A 15,981-nucleotide genomic window follows, 5' to 3' on the forward strand; every position below is an offset into this window, starting at 1 on the left:
GCTCCAGGTTGGCGAGGTGATCACTGTCATTTTCGCCCATGACCAGGATGCCTTCCAAATAACACTGGGTCCCTGGAATCCCTTGCAGGACTTGTTCCATTGCCCTTTGCCAAAAAGCCGGAGCTGATGCTACCCCGAACACCAGCCGGTTGTATTGGCAGAGACCTTTATGAGTATTGATCCTGAGGTACTGTTTCGAGGCTTCTTCTACCTCCATTTGCAGGTACGCCTGGGCCAGGTGAATCTTAGTGTAGCGTTTCCCTCCAGATAGCGAGGCGAAAATATCTTCAATCCGCGGAAGCGGATATTGTACAGTGTGAAGGACTGGGTTCACTGTCACCTTAAAGTCCCCACAGATGCGAACCTTCTTTGGTTCCCCAGGCGTATTACTCAACGACCTCTTCATTACAGGAATGATGGGTGTAGCCCACTCGCTCCAGTCCACTTTGGACAGTACTCCTGAACGTTCCAAACCTTCCAGCTCTGCTTCGACGGCTGGGCGGATCGCATAAAACTTAAGCATCTGGCCTTAATAAACTTTGGGCTTGCATTTTCCTCTATTTTGATCATTGCTGTTATGCCTTTTAGTGTTCCGAGTCCCTGCTGGAATACTTCTTGTGCGTCAGTTAGCATTTTTGACAGTCGTCCAGGTGAGACGTCGTCATCCTTTTTGGCATCTACAGTCAGTGCTTGTATGGAATGCCAATCTAGCTGTATCTTCCGGATCCATTCACGTCCTAGTAGTGGTGGTCCTCCATCTGGCAATACATATAGGTCCATTTTTGGTGTTTCCTTGCCGTTATATATAACGTTCACCCTTATTTTTCCTTTGGGGTAGACTTTTTACCCCGTGTACGTCTTCAAGACAATCTTTGTATCTCTCAAGTGAGAATAGCCGCTTGTAGTCCCTTCGGTTTATGACTGTTAGGGCTGATCCTGTGTCCAATTCCATTTTCACTTGGACTCCTGCTATCTTGAGCGTGACCCAGATAGTTTGGTGATCCTCCGTTTTGATCACATTATGTAGTTTCAGGCAACCCAGCTCCTTGCTTCCGGAGTCTGTATCACTTATCTGTTCGTCTGAACTACTCTCCGTCACCTTATGTACCTTCTTGTACTTCTCCTGTGGAGATTTCTTGCTGCTGGTTTTCTTTCCCGACCTGCAGACTCTTGCTATGTGACCTATTTTTCCACACTGTCTGCACACTTTGTCCTTGAACCAGCAATCATTATGGTCATGTGTTGTTCTGCCGCAGCGATAGCACGTCACTGTTCCGTATGACATTTCATTTGTGCCATATTCTTGCGGTCTCCATTGTATCTCTGCAGCGCCCCATGCTGCTGCTTCGTGTGATACTGCAATGCTGAAAGCCTTGTCCAGCATAAGATCCTTTTCTGAAAGAAGCCGTTTCTGGGTTCCTTCACTTTGAAGCCCACACACAAACTTGTCCCTTAAAGTATCTGCTAGTCCCGTTCCAAACTGGCAGTGTTTCGATAGCTTGCACAGTTCCGTTAAATACTCAGCATTACTTTCGTCTTTATGCTGGTTCCTTTTGTGAAACTTGAATCTTTCTGCTATCAGCAGCGGTGTGGGGTTTAAGTGGTCCTGTAGGATTGACACTATGCTTTCAAAATCCTTTTCTACTGGCTTCTCTGGGGTTACTAGGTTTCGTAGTAAGCCATACGTTTTTGCACCCATTGAATTCAACAATACCAGCGCTTTGTTGTCATCTGGCACTTCATTCGCCTTGCAGTATACTTCTATGCGTTCGACATATGTCGTCCAATCTTTGGCTTCATTGTCGAACGCTGTGATACTGCCACTCTTCGGCATTTTTGGGTGTGGTTAGACTGGCTTAAAATGGCATCTCCCGCGCTTTCCTTTCTTCCCCACTGCGGCTCAAAATGGCGTCTCCCGCGCTGCTGCCAACGCCGCTCTCGGCGGCCCTCGTGGCAAATGGCGACGCCCTGTGGGTTTCGTGCGCTGCTCCTGCGCTGCTGCCAATGCCGCTCTCTGCGGTCCTCGTGGCAATGGCAGCGCCTCGCGTTTTCCTGCGCGCCTCTCTCCCCCGTTGACGCTGCTCGGCCCTTGAACACCGGCTGCGCTCTGCGCGTATTCCTGCTCGCCTCTCTCCCCCGTTGACACTGCTCGGCCCTTGAACACCGGCTGCGCTCTGCTCTCTCTCATTTCTCTCCCCCGTTGACGCCGCTCGGTCCTGAACACCGGCTGCGCCCTGTGCGCTCTGCCCTCTCTCTCTCCCCTGTCAACGCTGCTTGGCTTTTTTCTGTGCCGCCCGGTCGGCTCTAGCCGCCGCTGTCCGGGAAGGGTCTGCGCAGTACCTGTTGCCAGCCCGTTTCGCTGGACCACCGTGACTGGAAAGCCAAGCCTGGCGCTCGACAGCCTCCCCTGCGATGCTCAAATCTCTGCTGGATGACTGGGCGGTTGCCCGTGGTCGACGCCCGTGCTTCTGGACTCGACCTCCTTCCACTGTTCTCCAGGAGCGAATCCCTGGGAGGTGATGCAGAGTTGCAGGTAGGTTCGAATCTGCCCATCGCCAATGTTATGTCCGTGTATCTTGATGTTGTGTCCTTCAATAATTAGACAACAAGACTGCAGGGAACGATTCAACAGGTGTTTACTGAATGAGGGTTACTCTAGAACTAACTGTACAGATCACTACTCAGGGTTTATATACAGGTGTGGTCACTGCCGGTACTACAGTATACAGGAGCTGTAAAAGTAGTTCTCTCCCTTAAAGGTACATACATTACACCTCTCTCACCATTCATAAATAGCAGAGTGACATGTGCAATTTTCCTATCTAAAGGAACGGTTCCTGAATCAAGAGAACTTTGGAAGATTATAGTTAGGTCATCTGCAATGTGGTCACTTACTTCCTTTAAAACCCTGGGATGGAAACTCTAGCTGTGGCCAAACTAATGTTTTATACAGTTCTAGCATAACCTCCCTGCTCTTATATTCTAAGCCTCAGCTAATAAAGGAAAGCATCCTGTATGCCTTCTTAACCATCTTATCTATCTGTCCTGCTACATTCAGGGATTTGTGAACATGCAATCCAAGGTCCCTCTGTTCCTCTACACTTCTCAGGATCCTACCATTTATTGTGTATTCCCTTGCCTTGTTAGCCCTCCCCAATTCTATTACTTCACACTTCTCTGGATTGAATTCCATTTACCACTTTTCTGCCCACCTGACCAGTCCATCTATATCTTCCTGCCATACTCGTAGGGTACAGATCCGTGGGCACCAGTAGTCCTCTGGCACCTCAGCCAAATTCTTGTTCTTCCATGTGAACTTGGACAGTAAATGGTAGCTGGCAGAAGGGGCCTCACAACTGAGTTTGATCTGGTGTCACCCAATGTTTCGCTTTCCAACAAGATTCACTGGAAAGTGATCAGGAGTGGAAACCTTGGCTATTTTTTTCTTCCCTAGTACTGGGATGCTGAAGCTAATTGTTAAAATGTTGTTCCCCACTGGCTTACACCAGCAAAGTCAGCACATTGAACCTAGTACCCTCCTAACCTATATTGCTGAATATTACATTGTGTGTTGAATTTACCCATTAAGTCATGGAGGATGAACATGTTATTATGTTGTCATTAGTTTGCACATTAAGAATCTATTACATGCAGATGAAAGAAACCCTTACCTTATCATTCACAACACTTTTGCCATCCCAAGCCCAGCCTCGTTTTGTAAAATAATTTACCGTGGCAAATTCTATTAGTGCAGAGAACACAAAGGCGTAGCAGACAGCAATAAACCAGTCCATGGCAGTTGCATATGCAACTTTAGGAAGAGAGTTTCGAGCACTGATGCTCAGAGTCGTCATTGTAAGCACTGTTGTCACTCCTAGAAAAGGACAAAAATCATTAACAGAAAACTCCATCATTTTATGCCAACAAGCAACAAGATCCGTAGAGTACAAAATATCCTTGCAAAGTTCTAATATATTTATTTTTGTGGACCAAGCAAAAAAAAATACAATTATTGTTCGAAACAAAGTGTACCTGGATATTTCTTTTGTGACACTGCAGAAGTGCTTTGCTACTGCATTTTGCAACCAAACACATTTTATTGTGATGCACATTTCAGATGACATTCTTCCCCAGTCCATTAAATATGTGGTGCTCTGTTGACAAGAAGCTGGAGTTTGCATCTACGTGGTGCCTTAGGTGCTGTTCCTGCCATTTTAATAAATTTGAATTGCTATGAGCTTTGCAAGGCTAAATACTTTTTAATATCCAAGTGGGGTACTAGTGGCACATTACCACAACAATATTGGTTTCCTCTTATGAAAGGAATATATGTGCCCTGATCGGTCCCGAAGCACCTTAATGCATTTCTTTATAATAAAAAATGAAATGGCTCCTTTTCTACCTGTGAGTGGAAATGGCTTGTATATTTTTTGTGTGCTGTGTTTGGCCATTTCCTTCTTGACTGCTTGTTAAATTCCCAGTGCACCAAGGAAAATGCACACGAGAAACATGTTAAAATAATTTCATGAATATTTATTCGGTAACGGTAGCATGTTGATTCAGTGCTTCACTGGATATTGACCCCAAAATTAATAGAAACATAGAAACAAAGTAAAGTAGGAGCAGGAGTAGGCCATTCAGCCCTTCGAGCCTGCTCCACCATTCAATATGATCATGGCTGATCCTCTATCTCATTGGCCCAGAAATTGGGGTCTCCACGGGTGAGTACGCACGGGGTACTCACCCGTAGGCCCAATGGAAGTGCCGGTTTCGTGCATGCACTGCGCATGTGCGGGAAACCGGAACGTCCGTTCCCTTAAAGGAAAGGGTTCAGAGGTCGAACACGTACGCTGGAGAGGCAGCGCGTGCGCATGGAACTTACGTTTTTTTTCAGCTTTCTCTGGGAGGGTAAGTCTCCAGGAGTTACACATGTAAAAAGTAGGCCCAAGGCCTGCTTTTAACAAGGTAAGTGATGAATTAATTAAAATTAAAACATTTTTTCCACAGGTTTATTATTTTTAAATAGTTTAAAGAAAGGTAAGTTTATTTTTAGCCCCGTTAGAAAAGGTAATTAATTTTTTCAAAAATTTAAGTTATTGTTTAAAATAGTTATTTTATGTAATTTATAGTTATTTTAAAAATGTGATTTAAAAAAAATTTATTTGCAGTTTTAGTGATATTTTGGGGCTTATAGTATTTATAGTTTTGACAGCTCTTCCTGTCAATTTTAGGAATGGGCATTTCCCTGCTACCATTGGCTCTCCATGGCCCACGTGATCCCAGGGGACGCATCGAAATAACTGCGCCCCTGGAATACACAAGCACTGCGCGCCGGCAGTTGGAGGAGGCCCAGGATCGGAATTCCACGCGGGCCCACAGCTCAATGGCCTTCACGCTAGGTAAGTGCAGGTCGGAGGCTTGCAACCGCGGGAAGCCTCCGACCCGAATTTCTGGGCCATTACCATATTCCCACTCTCTCCCCATACCTCCTGATGTCTTTTGTGTCTAGAAATTTATCTATCTCCTTCTTAAATATATTCAGTGACTTCCTCCACAGCCTTCTGTGGTAGAGAATTCCACAGGTTCACCATCCTCTGATTGAAGAAATTTCTCCTCATCTCAGTCCTAAATGTCCTACCCCATATCCTGAGACTGTGACCCCTTGTTCTAGACCCCCCAGCCAGGGGAAACATCCTCCCTGTATCCGGTCTGTCTAGCCCTGTCAGAATTTTATTCGTTTCAATGAGATCCCCTCTCATTCTTCTAAACTCTAGGGAATACAGGCCTAGACCACCCAATCTCCCCTCATACGACAGTCCTGCCATCCCAGGAATCAGTCTGGTGAACCTTCGCTGCACTCCCTCTATGGCAAATATATCCTTTCTTAGGTAAGGAGAACAAAACTGCACACAGTACTCCAGGTGTGGTCTCACCAAGGCCCTGTATAACTGTAGTAAGACATCCTTGCTCCTGTGCTCAAATCCTCTTGCAATGAAGGCTATCATACCATTTGCCTTCCTAATTGCCTGCTGCACCTGCATGTTTGCTTTCACTGACTGGTATACAAGGACACCCGGGTCCCTTTGTACATCAACATTTCCCAATCTACCACCATTTAAATAATACCCTGCCTTTCTGTTTTTCCTACCGAAGTACATAACTTCACATTTATCCACGTTATACTGCATCTGCCATGTATTTGCCCACTCACTCAACATTTCTAAATTGCCTCGAAGCCTCTTTGCATCCTCCTCACAACTTGTAATCCCACCTAGTTTTGTGTCATCAGCAAACTTGGAAATATTACATTTGGTTCCCTCATCTAAATCATTGATATATATTGTGAATAGCTGGGGCCGAAGCACTGATCGCTGCGGTACCCCACTAGTCACCGCCTGTCACCTCGAAAAAGACCCATTTATTCCTACTCTCTGTTTCCTGTCTGTTAACCAATTTTCAATCCATGCCAGTATATTGCCCCCAATTCCATGTGCTTAATTTTGCACACTAACCTCTTATGTGGGACTTTATCAAAGGCCTTCTGAAAATCCAAATACACCACATCCACTGGTTCTCCCTCATCTATTCTACCAGTTACATCCTCAAAAAACTCCAGTAGGTTTGTCAAACACGATTTCCATTTCATAAATCCATGTTGACTTTGTGTAATCCTGTTGATATTTTCTAAGTTTCTTGTTATCACATCCTTTATAATAGACTCTAGCATTTTCCCTACTACTGATGTTAGGCTAACCGGTCTGTAGTTCCCTGTATTCTCTCTCCCTCCTTTTTTAAATAGTGGGGTTACATTTGTCACCCTCCAATCTGCAGGAACTGTTCCATAATCTATAGAATTTTGGAAGATGACAACCAATGCATCCACTATTTCCATGGCTACCTCTTTTAGTACTCTGGGATGCAGATTATCAGGCCCTGGGGATTTATCAGCTTTCAGTCCCATTAATTTCTCCAGCACTATTTTTTTGCTAATACTAATTTCCTTTAATTGCTCCTTCTCACTAGACCCTTAGTTTCCTAGCATTTGTGGAAAGTTATTTGTGCCCTCTTCCATGAAGACAGAACCAAAGTATTTGTTTAATTGTTCTGCCATTTCTTTGTTCCCGATTATAAATTCTCACATTTCTGATTGTAAGGGACCTACATTTGTCTTCACCACTCTTTTTCTTTTTACATACTTGTGGAAGCTTTTACAGTCCACTTTTATGTTCCTTGCAAGTTTACTCTCATACTCTATTTTTCCCCATTTAATCAACCTCTTGGTCCTTTTTTGTTGAACTCTAAACTGCTCCCAATCCTCAGGCTTGCTACTTTTTCTGGCAACTTTATATGACTCCTCTTTGGATCTAATACTATCCTTAATTTCTTTTGTTAGCCCTGGTTGGGCCGCTTTTCCTTTTGTGTATTTGCACCAGAAAGGAATGTATAACTGTTGCAATTCATGCATTTGTTCCTTAAATGGTAGCCATTGCCTATCCACTGTCATGCCTTTTAATGAAGCTATCCAATCTATCATAGCCAACTCACTCCTCATACATAGAAACATAGAAGATAGGAGCAGGAGTAGGCCATTCGGCCCCTCGAGCCTGCTCCGCCATTCAATGCGATCATGGCGGATCATCCAAATTCAGTACCGGTCCCTGCTTTCTCCCCATACCCCTTGATCCCTTTAGCCTTAAGAAATATATCCAACTCCTTCTTGAATATATTTAATGAATTGGCCTCTACTGCCTTCTGTGGTAGAGAATTCCACAGGTTCACCACTCTCTGGGTGAAGAAATTCCACCTCATTTCTGTCCTAAATGGCTTACCCCTTATCCTTAGACTGTGACCTCTGGTTCTGGACTCCCCGGCCATCGGGAACATCCTTCCTGCATCTAGTCTGTCCAGTCCTGTCAGAATGTTATATGTTTCAATGAGATCCCCTCTCATTCTTCTAAACTCCAGCGAGTATAAGCACAATCGACCCAATCTCTCCTCATACGTCATTCCTGCCATCCCAGGTATCAGCCTGGTGAATCTTCACTGAACTCCTTCCATGGCAAGAACATCCTTCCTCAGATAAGGCGACCAAAACTGCACACAATACTCAAGATAAGATGTGATCTCACCAAGGCCCTGTACAACTGCAGCAAGACATCCTTGTTCCTGTACTCAAACCCTCTCGCTACGAAGGCCAACATACCATTTGCCTTCTTAACTGCCTGCTATACCTGCATGCTTACCTTCAGCGACTGGTGCACAAGGACACCCAGGTCTCGTTGCACTTCCCCTTCTCCCAATATATTGCCGCTCAGATAATAATCTGCCTTCCTGTTTTTGCCACCAAAGTGGATAACCTCACAGTTATTCACGTTATATTGCATCTTCCGTGCTTCTGCCCAATCACCCAACCTGTCCAAATCATCCTGGAGTTTCTCGGCATCCTCCTCACAGCACACATGCCCACCCAGCTTTGTGTCGTCTGCAAATTTGGAGATATTACACCTAGTTCCCTTGTCTAGATCATTAATAAATATTGTGAATAGCTGTGGTCCTGCGGTACCCCACTAGTCACTGCCTGCCACTCGGAAAAAGACCCGTTTATTCCAACTCTTTGCTTTCTGTCTGCCAACCAGTTCTCTATCCAAGTCAATACCTTGCCCCCAATCCCATGTGCCTTAACTTTACATGCTAATCTCTTATGTGGGACCTTATCAAAAGCCTTCTGAAAGTCCAAATACACCACATCCACTGGTTCTCCCTTATCTATTTTACCAGTCACATCCTCAAAAAATTCCAGTAAATTAGTCAAGTACGATTTACCTTTTGTAAATCCATGTTGACTTTGTCCGATCATGTCACTGTTTTCCAAGTGCTCTGCTATTACATCTTTTATAATGGACTCTAGCATGTTCCCCACTACTGATGTCAGGCTTACTGGTCTGTAATTCCCCGTTTTCTCTCTACCACCTTTTTTGAATAGTGGGGCAACATTAGCTACCCTCCAATCCATGGGTACTGTTCCAGATTCCATCGAATGTTGGAAGATGATCAGCAATACATCTACTATTTCTAGGGCCACTTCCTTAAGTAACCTGGGATGTAGATTATCAGGCCTTGGGGATTTATCGGCCTTCAGTCCCATCAATTTCCCTAACACCATTTCCCTACAAATACTGATTTCTTTCAGTTCCTCCCTTCATAGTTTCCTTTGTTTAGAATTCGGGCCCTAGTTTTGGATTGGACTTCTTCACTTTCCATCTTCATGAAGAATTCTATCATGTTCTGGTCACTCTTCCCTAAAGGACCTCGCACAACAAGAGTATTAATTAACCCCTTCTCATTGCACAATACCCAATCTAGGATAGTGTGTTCCCTCGTTGGTGCCTCAATGTACTGGTCTAAAAAACCATCTCGTACGCACTCCAGGAATTCATCCTCCACAGTATTATTGCTAATTTGGTTTGGCCAGTCTAATTGTAGAGTAAAGTCACCCATGATTACTGTAGTACCCTTGTTACATGCATCTCTAATTTCCTGTTTGATGCCAGCCCCTACATTACCACTACTGTTTGGAGGCCTATAGACAACTCCCACCAATGTTTTCTGCCCCTTGGTGCTTCTTAGCTCCACCCAGATTGATTCTAAAACTTTATTTTCTGAGCCAATATCCCTTCTCACTATTGCTCTGATTTCATCTTTTACTAACAACGCCACCCGACCGCCTTTTCCTTTTTGCCTGTCCTTCCTAAATATCAAATATCTTTGGATATTCAGCTCCTAGCCTTGGTTCACCCTGCAGCCTTGTCTCCATAATCGCAATGATATCGTAGCCGTTTACATCTATTTGCGCTGTTAATTTGTCTACCTTATTAAGAATGCTTTGTGCATTCTGAAGGTGGCTTCCGAGCAGGGGGTGGAATTGTGTGGGCGAAACCCCGAAGTCAAGTCAGTGAGTCAGAATCTGCGACCGCAACTGAATTGAAACAATAAATTTTGACTTCCGGGTTCTGCGACTCCAAGATGCACAGCAGATGTGATGCACACCCGTATGATGTGATCTCAGCTCTATTGAAAGGGACAATGTACAGCATGAAATTGGAGGAGCCAGGATGTGTTCATGATGGATGCTGCACATTGAGCAAGGGCAGCACCCAGGTTCAATAAAGCATCACTGGAATTACTGCTGGATGCAGGAGGGAGCAGAAGGGACATATTTTTCCCAGCAATGGGAGGAAAAAACCTGCAGCTCTCACCAAGAAGGTGTGGCTGGAGGTGGCTGATGAGGTCAGCAGCAGGAGCATTGTAATCAGGTCTTGGATGCAGTGCAGGAAGTGGTTTAACCTAGCCACATCATGAAAAGTGAGTATTTTTGGTGATTCACCTACATCCTGTGATTTAGGCCACCCCCTCCTTTACTCTGTCTTGCCAAGTGTTCTCTATCACATCACTCTTCACACCCACTCCATTCAGAGCAGCACCCAGCCTTCACTTTCTATGCACTTCATCACTTCCCCATTTATCTAGCCACCGTTGCCACTCACCCCAATGCTTATGCAATATCTGTCTCATAGTCACCCTCACCTAATGCACTGCATCTATCGGGTGAATACGTGACCTTCAGTCACTCACAGGTCTATTTTTTTGCCGCTTGTAGGAGAAGACAGTGCAAAACGCAAGGGAGAAAGAGAGGACTGGAGGTGGGCCATTACAAATAGTCCAGCTGGTGTGCTACCACAAAACAGTTTCAGAATCTGATGAGAGACAAGATTTAGTATCAAGATGCCAATTCTGCACATTGAAGACAAATATTGAAGTCTGAACTTTTGAGAATTGTGTAGTGGTACTACTTTCTTTGGTCTTGTTACCCTGAGCATGCTTTGCCAATGAATTTACCTTGTAATCTAAGAAGACAGCAGTGTTTAAAAAGGAAATCCAGTGTTGGGAAACAAAAAGCTAGAGGTCAAGAGGGAGTATAAGCTGTAAGGTTGTTTGGTTTTGATTTTGTGAAGCTTGCTTCAGTTTCAAAAACAGCTAAAAGGGGAGATATTTCAGGGTCTGAACCCAGTCGATCTCCTAGACTTGTTAAATATTGGAACCTGCCGAATTTTCTTTCTACTTAAATTAATGGAGAAAAATCGGGCAAGGTTCTTTGAAGGTGTTCACTCCGACCCACCCAACTTTCTGATAGTTGCTGCACCTAGGCGATCCAGCGCAGCTGGGCACAGATCCTGGAAAATCTCCTCTAAAGTTTCCTCTACCCTATTCCTGAACAAGACACCTTGACTAGTCAGTCAACAAGAGCCCACCTAGGCTCCAGGATTTACCTCATAGTCTTGCTTTCTTTGGGAAACAAGGACTGAATCCCACAGCTTCTGCAATGAAGAACTATACAGCTGCTTGTCATATGAACATGAAACAGCTGTGACAGTGGACTGGCATAGGCTTAAACATGGATTGGAGAAAAAGTCCATGAGTGTGTACTGTTCAACAATAGACTGTTGATACACTAACAACCATGGAAAGGAAGCTGAAGGGAGAGACAAAGAAGCACACAATGGTTCAAGTGATTTGCGTCTACCGGTGCTGGTTGTTGAAAGAAAGTATTGATGTTATACCTCTGATCTCAAATTAGGTTCGGAGGGCCATTTGATGTATCTGTGCTATCCCCGGTGACCTGGCCAATATTGTAAGCTGCTATACACGTAATAAAAACTGCTGCTACTGTGTGGAGATTGAAATTGTGAACGAATTGTGAGATAAAAACGGACGATTCAAAATGGATGAGATCAGTGTGTAATCCTTTGTTTGTAAGACCACATGGGCAGGGGGGAACACAGGGTAAAGAGGAAGTCCCACCCTCCACACACATCACAGGGACATGAGCATATCATGCAGAAGGAACACCAATCAAGGGAAGTTGGAAGTGAAACTGACCTATCCGAGGGAGGCAGCTGGAAAAGACATGAGGGACCCATGCATGAGAACATCATAAAGGGAAGAGAAAAAGGCGCGAAAACTCAGAACAAAGGAAGCTATTTGACTGGCCAGTTGACTTCTGGAGCCTACCACCAAGTCAGACTGATCCCCCGAGGAGGAGTGTATGTATGAAAGTCAGAAGTGGAGCATATATATTGCTGAGGTACTTCTATGTATGCTTGACTTATTAAACTGTAGGGCATATAAATTGCTGGGGGTACTTTTCTGTATGTACAAATTAATAAAATATAGGGCATATATATTGCTAGGACACTTTTATGTATGCATGAATTAATAAACTGTCGTGTGATTAAATACCATTTTTATTGATAACAAGCTTATCTGTCATTGTTATGCTTATTTGTAATTCTCGAGGTCTGAACGGTAGTAGGAGAAAGTCCTACAATATTTATCCCTGAATCAACATCACTAAAACAGGTTGTCTGGTCATTATAACATTGCTGTTTGTGGGAGCTTGCTGTGTGCATTTTGGTTGCCACATTTCCTACATTACAACAGTGACTACACTTCAAAAGCACTTCATTGGCTGTAAAGCGCTTTCAGACGTCCTGAGGTTGTGAAAGGCGCTATAGAAATGCAAGCCTTTCTTTCTTTTCTCACTGTACGGACCTCTGAACCAGTGGAAAGCAGTGACTTGGACATATTGCAATCTACAGAGCAGGTAATTCAGAAATAAACCAATAACATGAGCAAGGGGTATTTCAGTTCTTAATTAAAATATGAGAAATCAAACTTTAGGAAGTTTGCAGAAGATTCACAAACACATAATAAAATACTTAAAAGCTGTAAGTAAGAAGCTGAAGCTGAAAAAGCAAGGACTGACATGTCATCTCTGGTACATATAATATAGAAACTTTTGCTTTTAGCGTCTAATCAAAGAACAAAGCATAAGAACATAAGAAGTAGGAGCAGGAGTAGGCCATACGGCCCCTCGGGCCTGCTCCGCCATTCAATAGGATCATGGCTGATCCGAACCTAGACTCACGTCCACTTCCCTGCCCGCTCCCCGTAACCCCTAATTCCCTTATCAGCTAGGAAACTGTCTATCTCCGTTTTAAATTTATTTAATGTTGCAGCTTCCACAGCTCTCTGAGGTAGCAAATTCCATAGATTCACTACCCTCTGAGTGAAGAAGTTTCTCCTCATCTCAGTTTTGAAACGGCAGCCCCTTATTCTAAGATTATGCCCCCTAGTCTCACCCATCAGTGGAAACATCCTCCCCGCATCCACCCGATCAAGCCCCCTCACAATCTTATATGTTTTGATAAGATCACCTCTCATTCTTCTGAATTCCAATGAGTAGAGGCCCAACCTACTCAACCTTTCCTCATAAGTCAACCCCCTCATCTCCGGAATCAACCGAGTGAAACTTCTCTGAACTGCCTCGAGAGCAAGTATATCTTTTCTTAAATATGGAAACCAAAACTGTACGCAGTATTCCAGGTGTGGCCTCACCAGTACCCTGTATAACTGAAGCAAGACTTCCCTGCTTTTATACTCCATCCCCCTTGCAATAAAAGCCAAGATTCCATTGGCCTTCCTGATCACCTGCTGTACCTGCATACTAACCTTCTGTGTTTCATGCACCAGGACCCCTAGATCCCTTTGTACTGTAGCACTTTGCAAGTTTCTCTCCATTTAGATAATAACTTGCTCTTTGATTTTTTCTGCCAAAGTGCATAACCTCACACTTTCCAACATTATATTCCATCTGCCAAATTTCTGCCCACTCACTTAGCCTGTCTATGTCCTTTTGCAGGTTTTTTATGTCCTCCTCACTCACTGCTTTCCCTCCCATCTTTGTATCGTCGGCAAACTTGGATATGTTGCACTTGGTCCCCTCCTCCAATTTGTTAATATAGATTGTAAAGAGTTGGGGTCCCAGCACTGACCCCTGCGGAACACCACTAGTTACTGATTGCCAACCCGAGAATGAACCATTTATCTCACCTCTCTGCTTTCTATTAGATAGCCAATTTTCCACCCATGCCAGTATGTTACCCCCAATCCCGTGATTTTTTTATCTTGTGCAGTAATCATTTGTGTGGCACCTTGTCAAATGCCTTTTGGAAGTCCAAATACACCACATCCACTGGTTCCCCTTCATCCACCCTGTTTGTTACGTCCTCAAAGAATTCGAGCAAATTTGTCAAACATGACTTCCCTTTCATAAAACCATGCTGACTCTGTCCGATTAAATTATGCTTATCCAAATGTCCTGTTACTGCTTCCTTAATAATGGACTCCAACATTTTGCCAACCACAGATGTTAGGCTATCTGGTCTATAGTTTCCAGCCTTTTGTCTACCTCCCTTTTTAAATAAGGGCGTTACATTAGCAGTTTTCCAATCTGCTGGGACCTTTCCTGAATCCAGGGAGTTTTGGAAAATTACCACCAATGCACCCGCAATCCCTACCGCTACTTCTCTCAAGACCCTAGGATGTAAGCCATCAGGCCCAGGGGATTTATCCACCTTAAGTCCCATTATCTTATCGAGTACCATCTCCTTAGTGATTTTAATCGTGTTTAGCTCCTCCCCCCCATAGCCCCCTGTTTTTCCAGTGTTGGGATATTTTTAGTGTCCTCTACTGTAAAGACTGATACAAAATATTTGTTCAGCGTTTTGCCATCTCCACGTTCCCCACTACTAATTTCCCGGTCTCGTCCTCTAAGGGACCAACATTCACTTTAGCCACCCTTCTACTTTTTATATAACTGTAGAAACTCTTGCTATCTGTTTTTATATTTTTGGGTAGTTTACTTTCATAATCTATCTTCCCTTTCTTAATTAATCTTTTAGTTATTCTTTGCTGGCTTTTAAATGCTTCCCAATCTTCTATCCTCCCACTAGATTTGGCTACTTTATATGCCCTTGTTTTCAGTCGGATACTATCCTTTATTACTTTACTTAGCCACGGATGGCTGTCTTTTCTTTTACGCCCCTTTTTCCTCAGTGGAATATATTTTTCTTGAAAGTTGTGAAATATCTCCTTGAATGTACACCACTGCTCATGTACCGTCTTACACCTTAATCTATTTTCCCAGTCCACTTTAGTCAACTCTGCTCTCATACCTTCATAGTCTCCTTTATTTAAGCTTAGTACGCTGGTTTGAGATCCAACTCTCTCGCCCTCCAACTGAATTTGGAATTCAACCATGTTATGGTCACTCATTCCAAGGGGATCCTTTACTAGGACATTTTTTTATTAATCCTGTCTCATTACACAGGACCAGATCTAAGATTGCCTGCCCCCTGGTTGGTTCAGTAACATACTGCTCAAGGAACCCGTCCCTAATGCACTCTATGAACGCTTCCTCAAGGCTGCCCTGCCCAATTTGATTTGTCCAGTCAATATGAAAGTTAAAATCCCCCATGATTATAGCTGTTCCCTTATTACAAGCCCCAACTATTTCCTGATTTATACTCCGACCAATAGAGTTGCAACTGTTAGGAGGCCATTAGGTTATGCCCACTAGTGACTTTTTTCCCTTATTATTCCTTATCTCCACCCAAACTGTTTCACTATCCTGATCCTTTGACCCAATATCATTTCTCACTATTGCAGTGATTCCATCCTTTATTAACATAGCCACCCCACCTCCCTTTCCTTCCTGTCTGTCCTTCTTAATAGTCAAATACCCCTGGATGTTTAGGTCCCAGTCATGGTCACCTTGCAGCCATGTTTCTGTAATGGCCACCAGATCATACCCATGTGTAGTTATCTGTACCATCAACTCATCTATTTTGTTATGAATGCTGCGTGCATTCAGATAAAGAACTTTTAAATATGTTTTGTGACAATTTATTTCTGCTTTTACCCCCTTTACTACTTTACCTTTATCTTTATATATTCTGTCCCTTCCTGACACGCTCTGGTTTTTAATTCCCCCACTGCTACCTTGCTCTATTGCCTTCTCTGCTGACATTTTTATTTTTTGCTCTCTTGAAACCTCCCCCCCCACTAATTAGTTTAAAGCCC

General features: G+C 43.8%; 1 protein-coding gene across 2 annotated transcripts in view; it reads right to left on the reverse strand.

The window, feature by feature from the left end:
* LOC147123239 (gamma-aminobutyric acid receptor subunit alpha-2) overlaps positions 1 to 15,981 on the reverse strand; it is a 547,289-nt gene that overhangs the window by 14,510 nt on the left and 516,798 nt on the right. For both annotated transcript variants that reach the window (XM_085969649.1, XM_085969641.1), the window contains one exon: positions 3,672 to 3,874. In XM_085969649.1, the coding sequence (XP_085825775.1) occupies positions 3,672 to 3,874 (203 nt within the window). The remainder of the gene's footprint in view (positions 1 to 3,671; positions 3,875 to 15,981) is intronic.

This window comes from Somniosus microcephalus, chromosome 2, assembly GCF_052327205.1.
Source record: "Somniosus microcephalus isolate GS21.2 chromosome 2, FLI_Smic_1.0, whole genome shotgun sequence".
Lineage (NCBI taxonomy): Eukaryota > Metazoa > Chordata > Chondrichthyes > Squaliformes > Somniosidae > Somniosus > Somniosus microcephalus.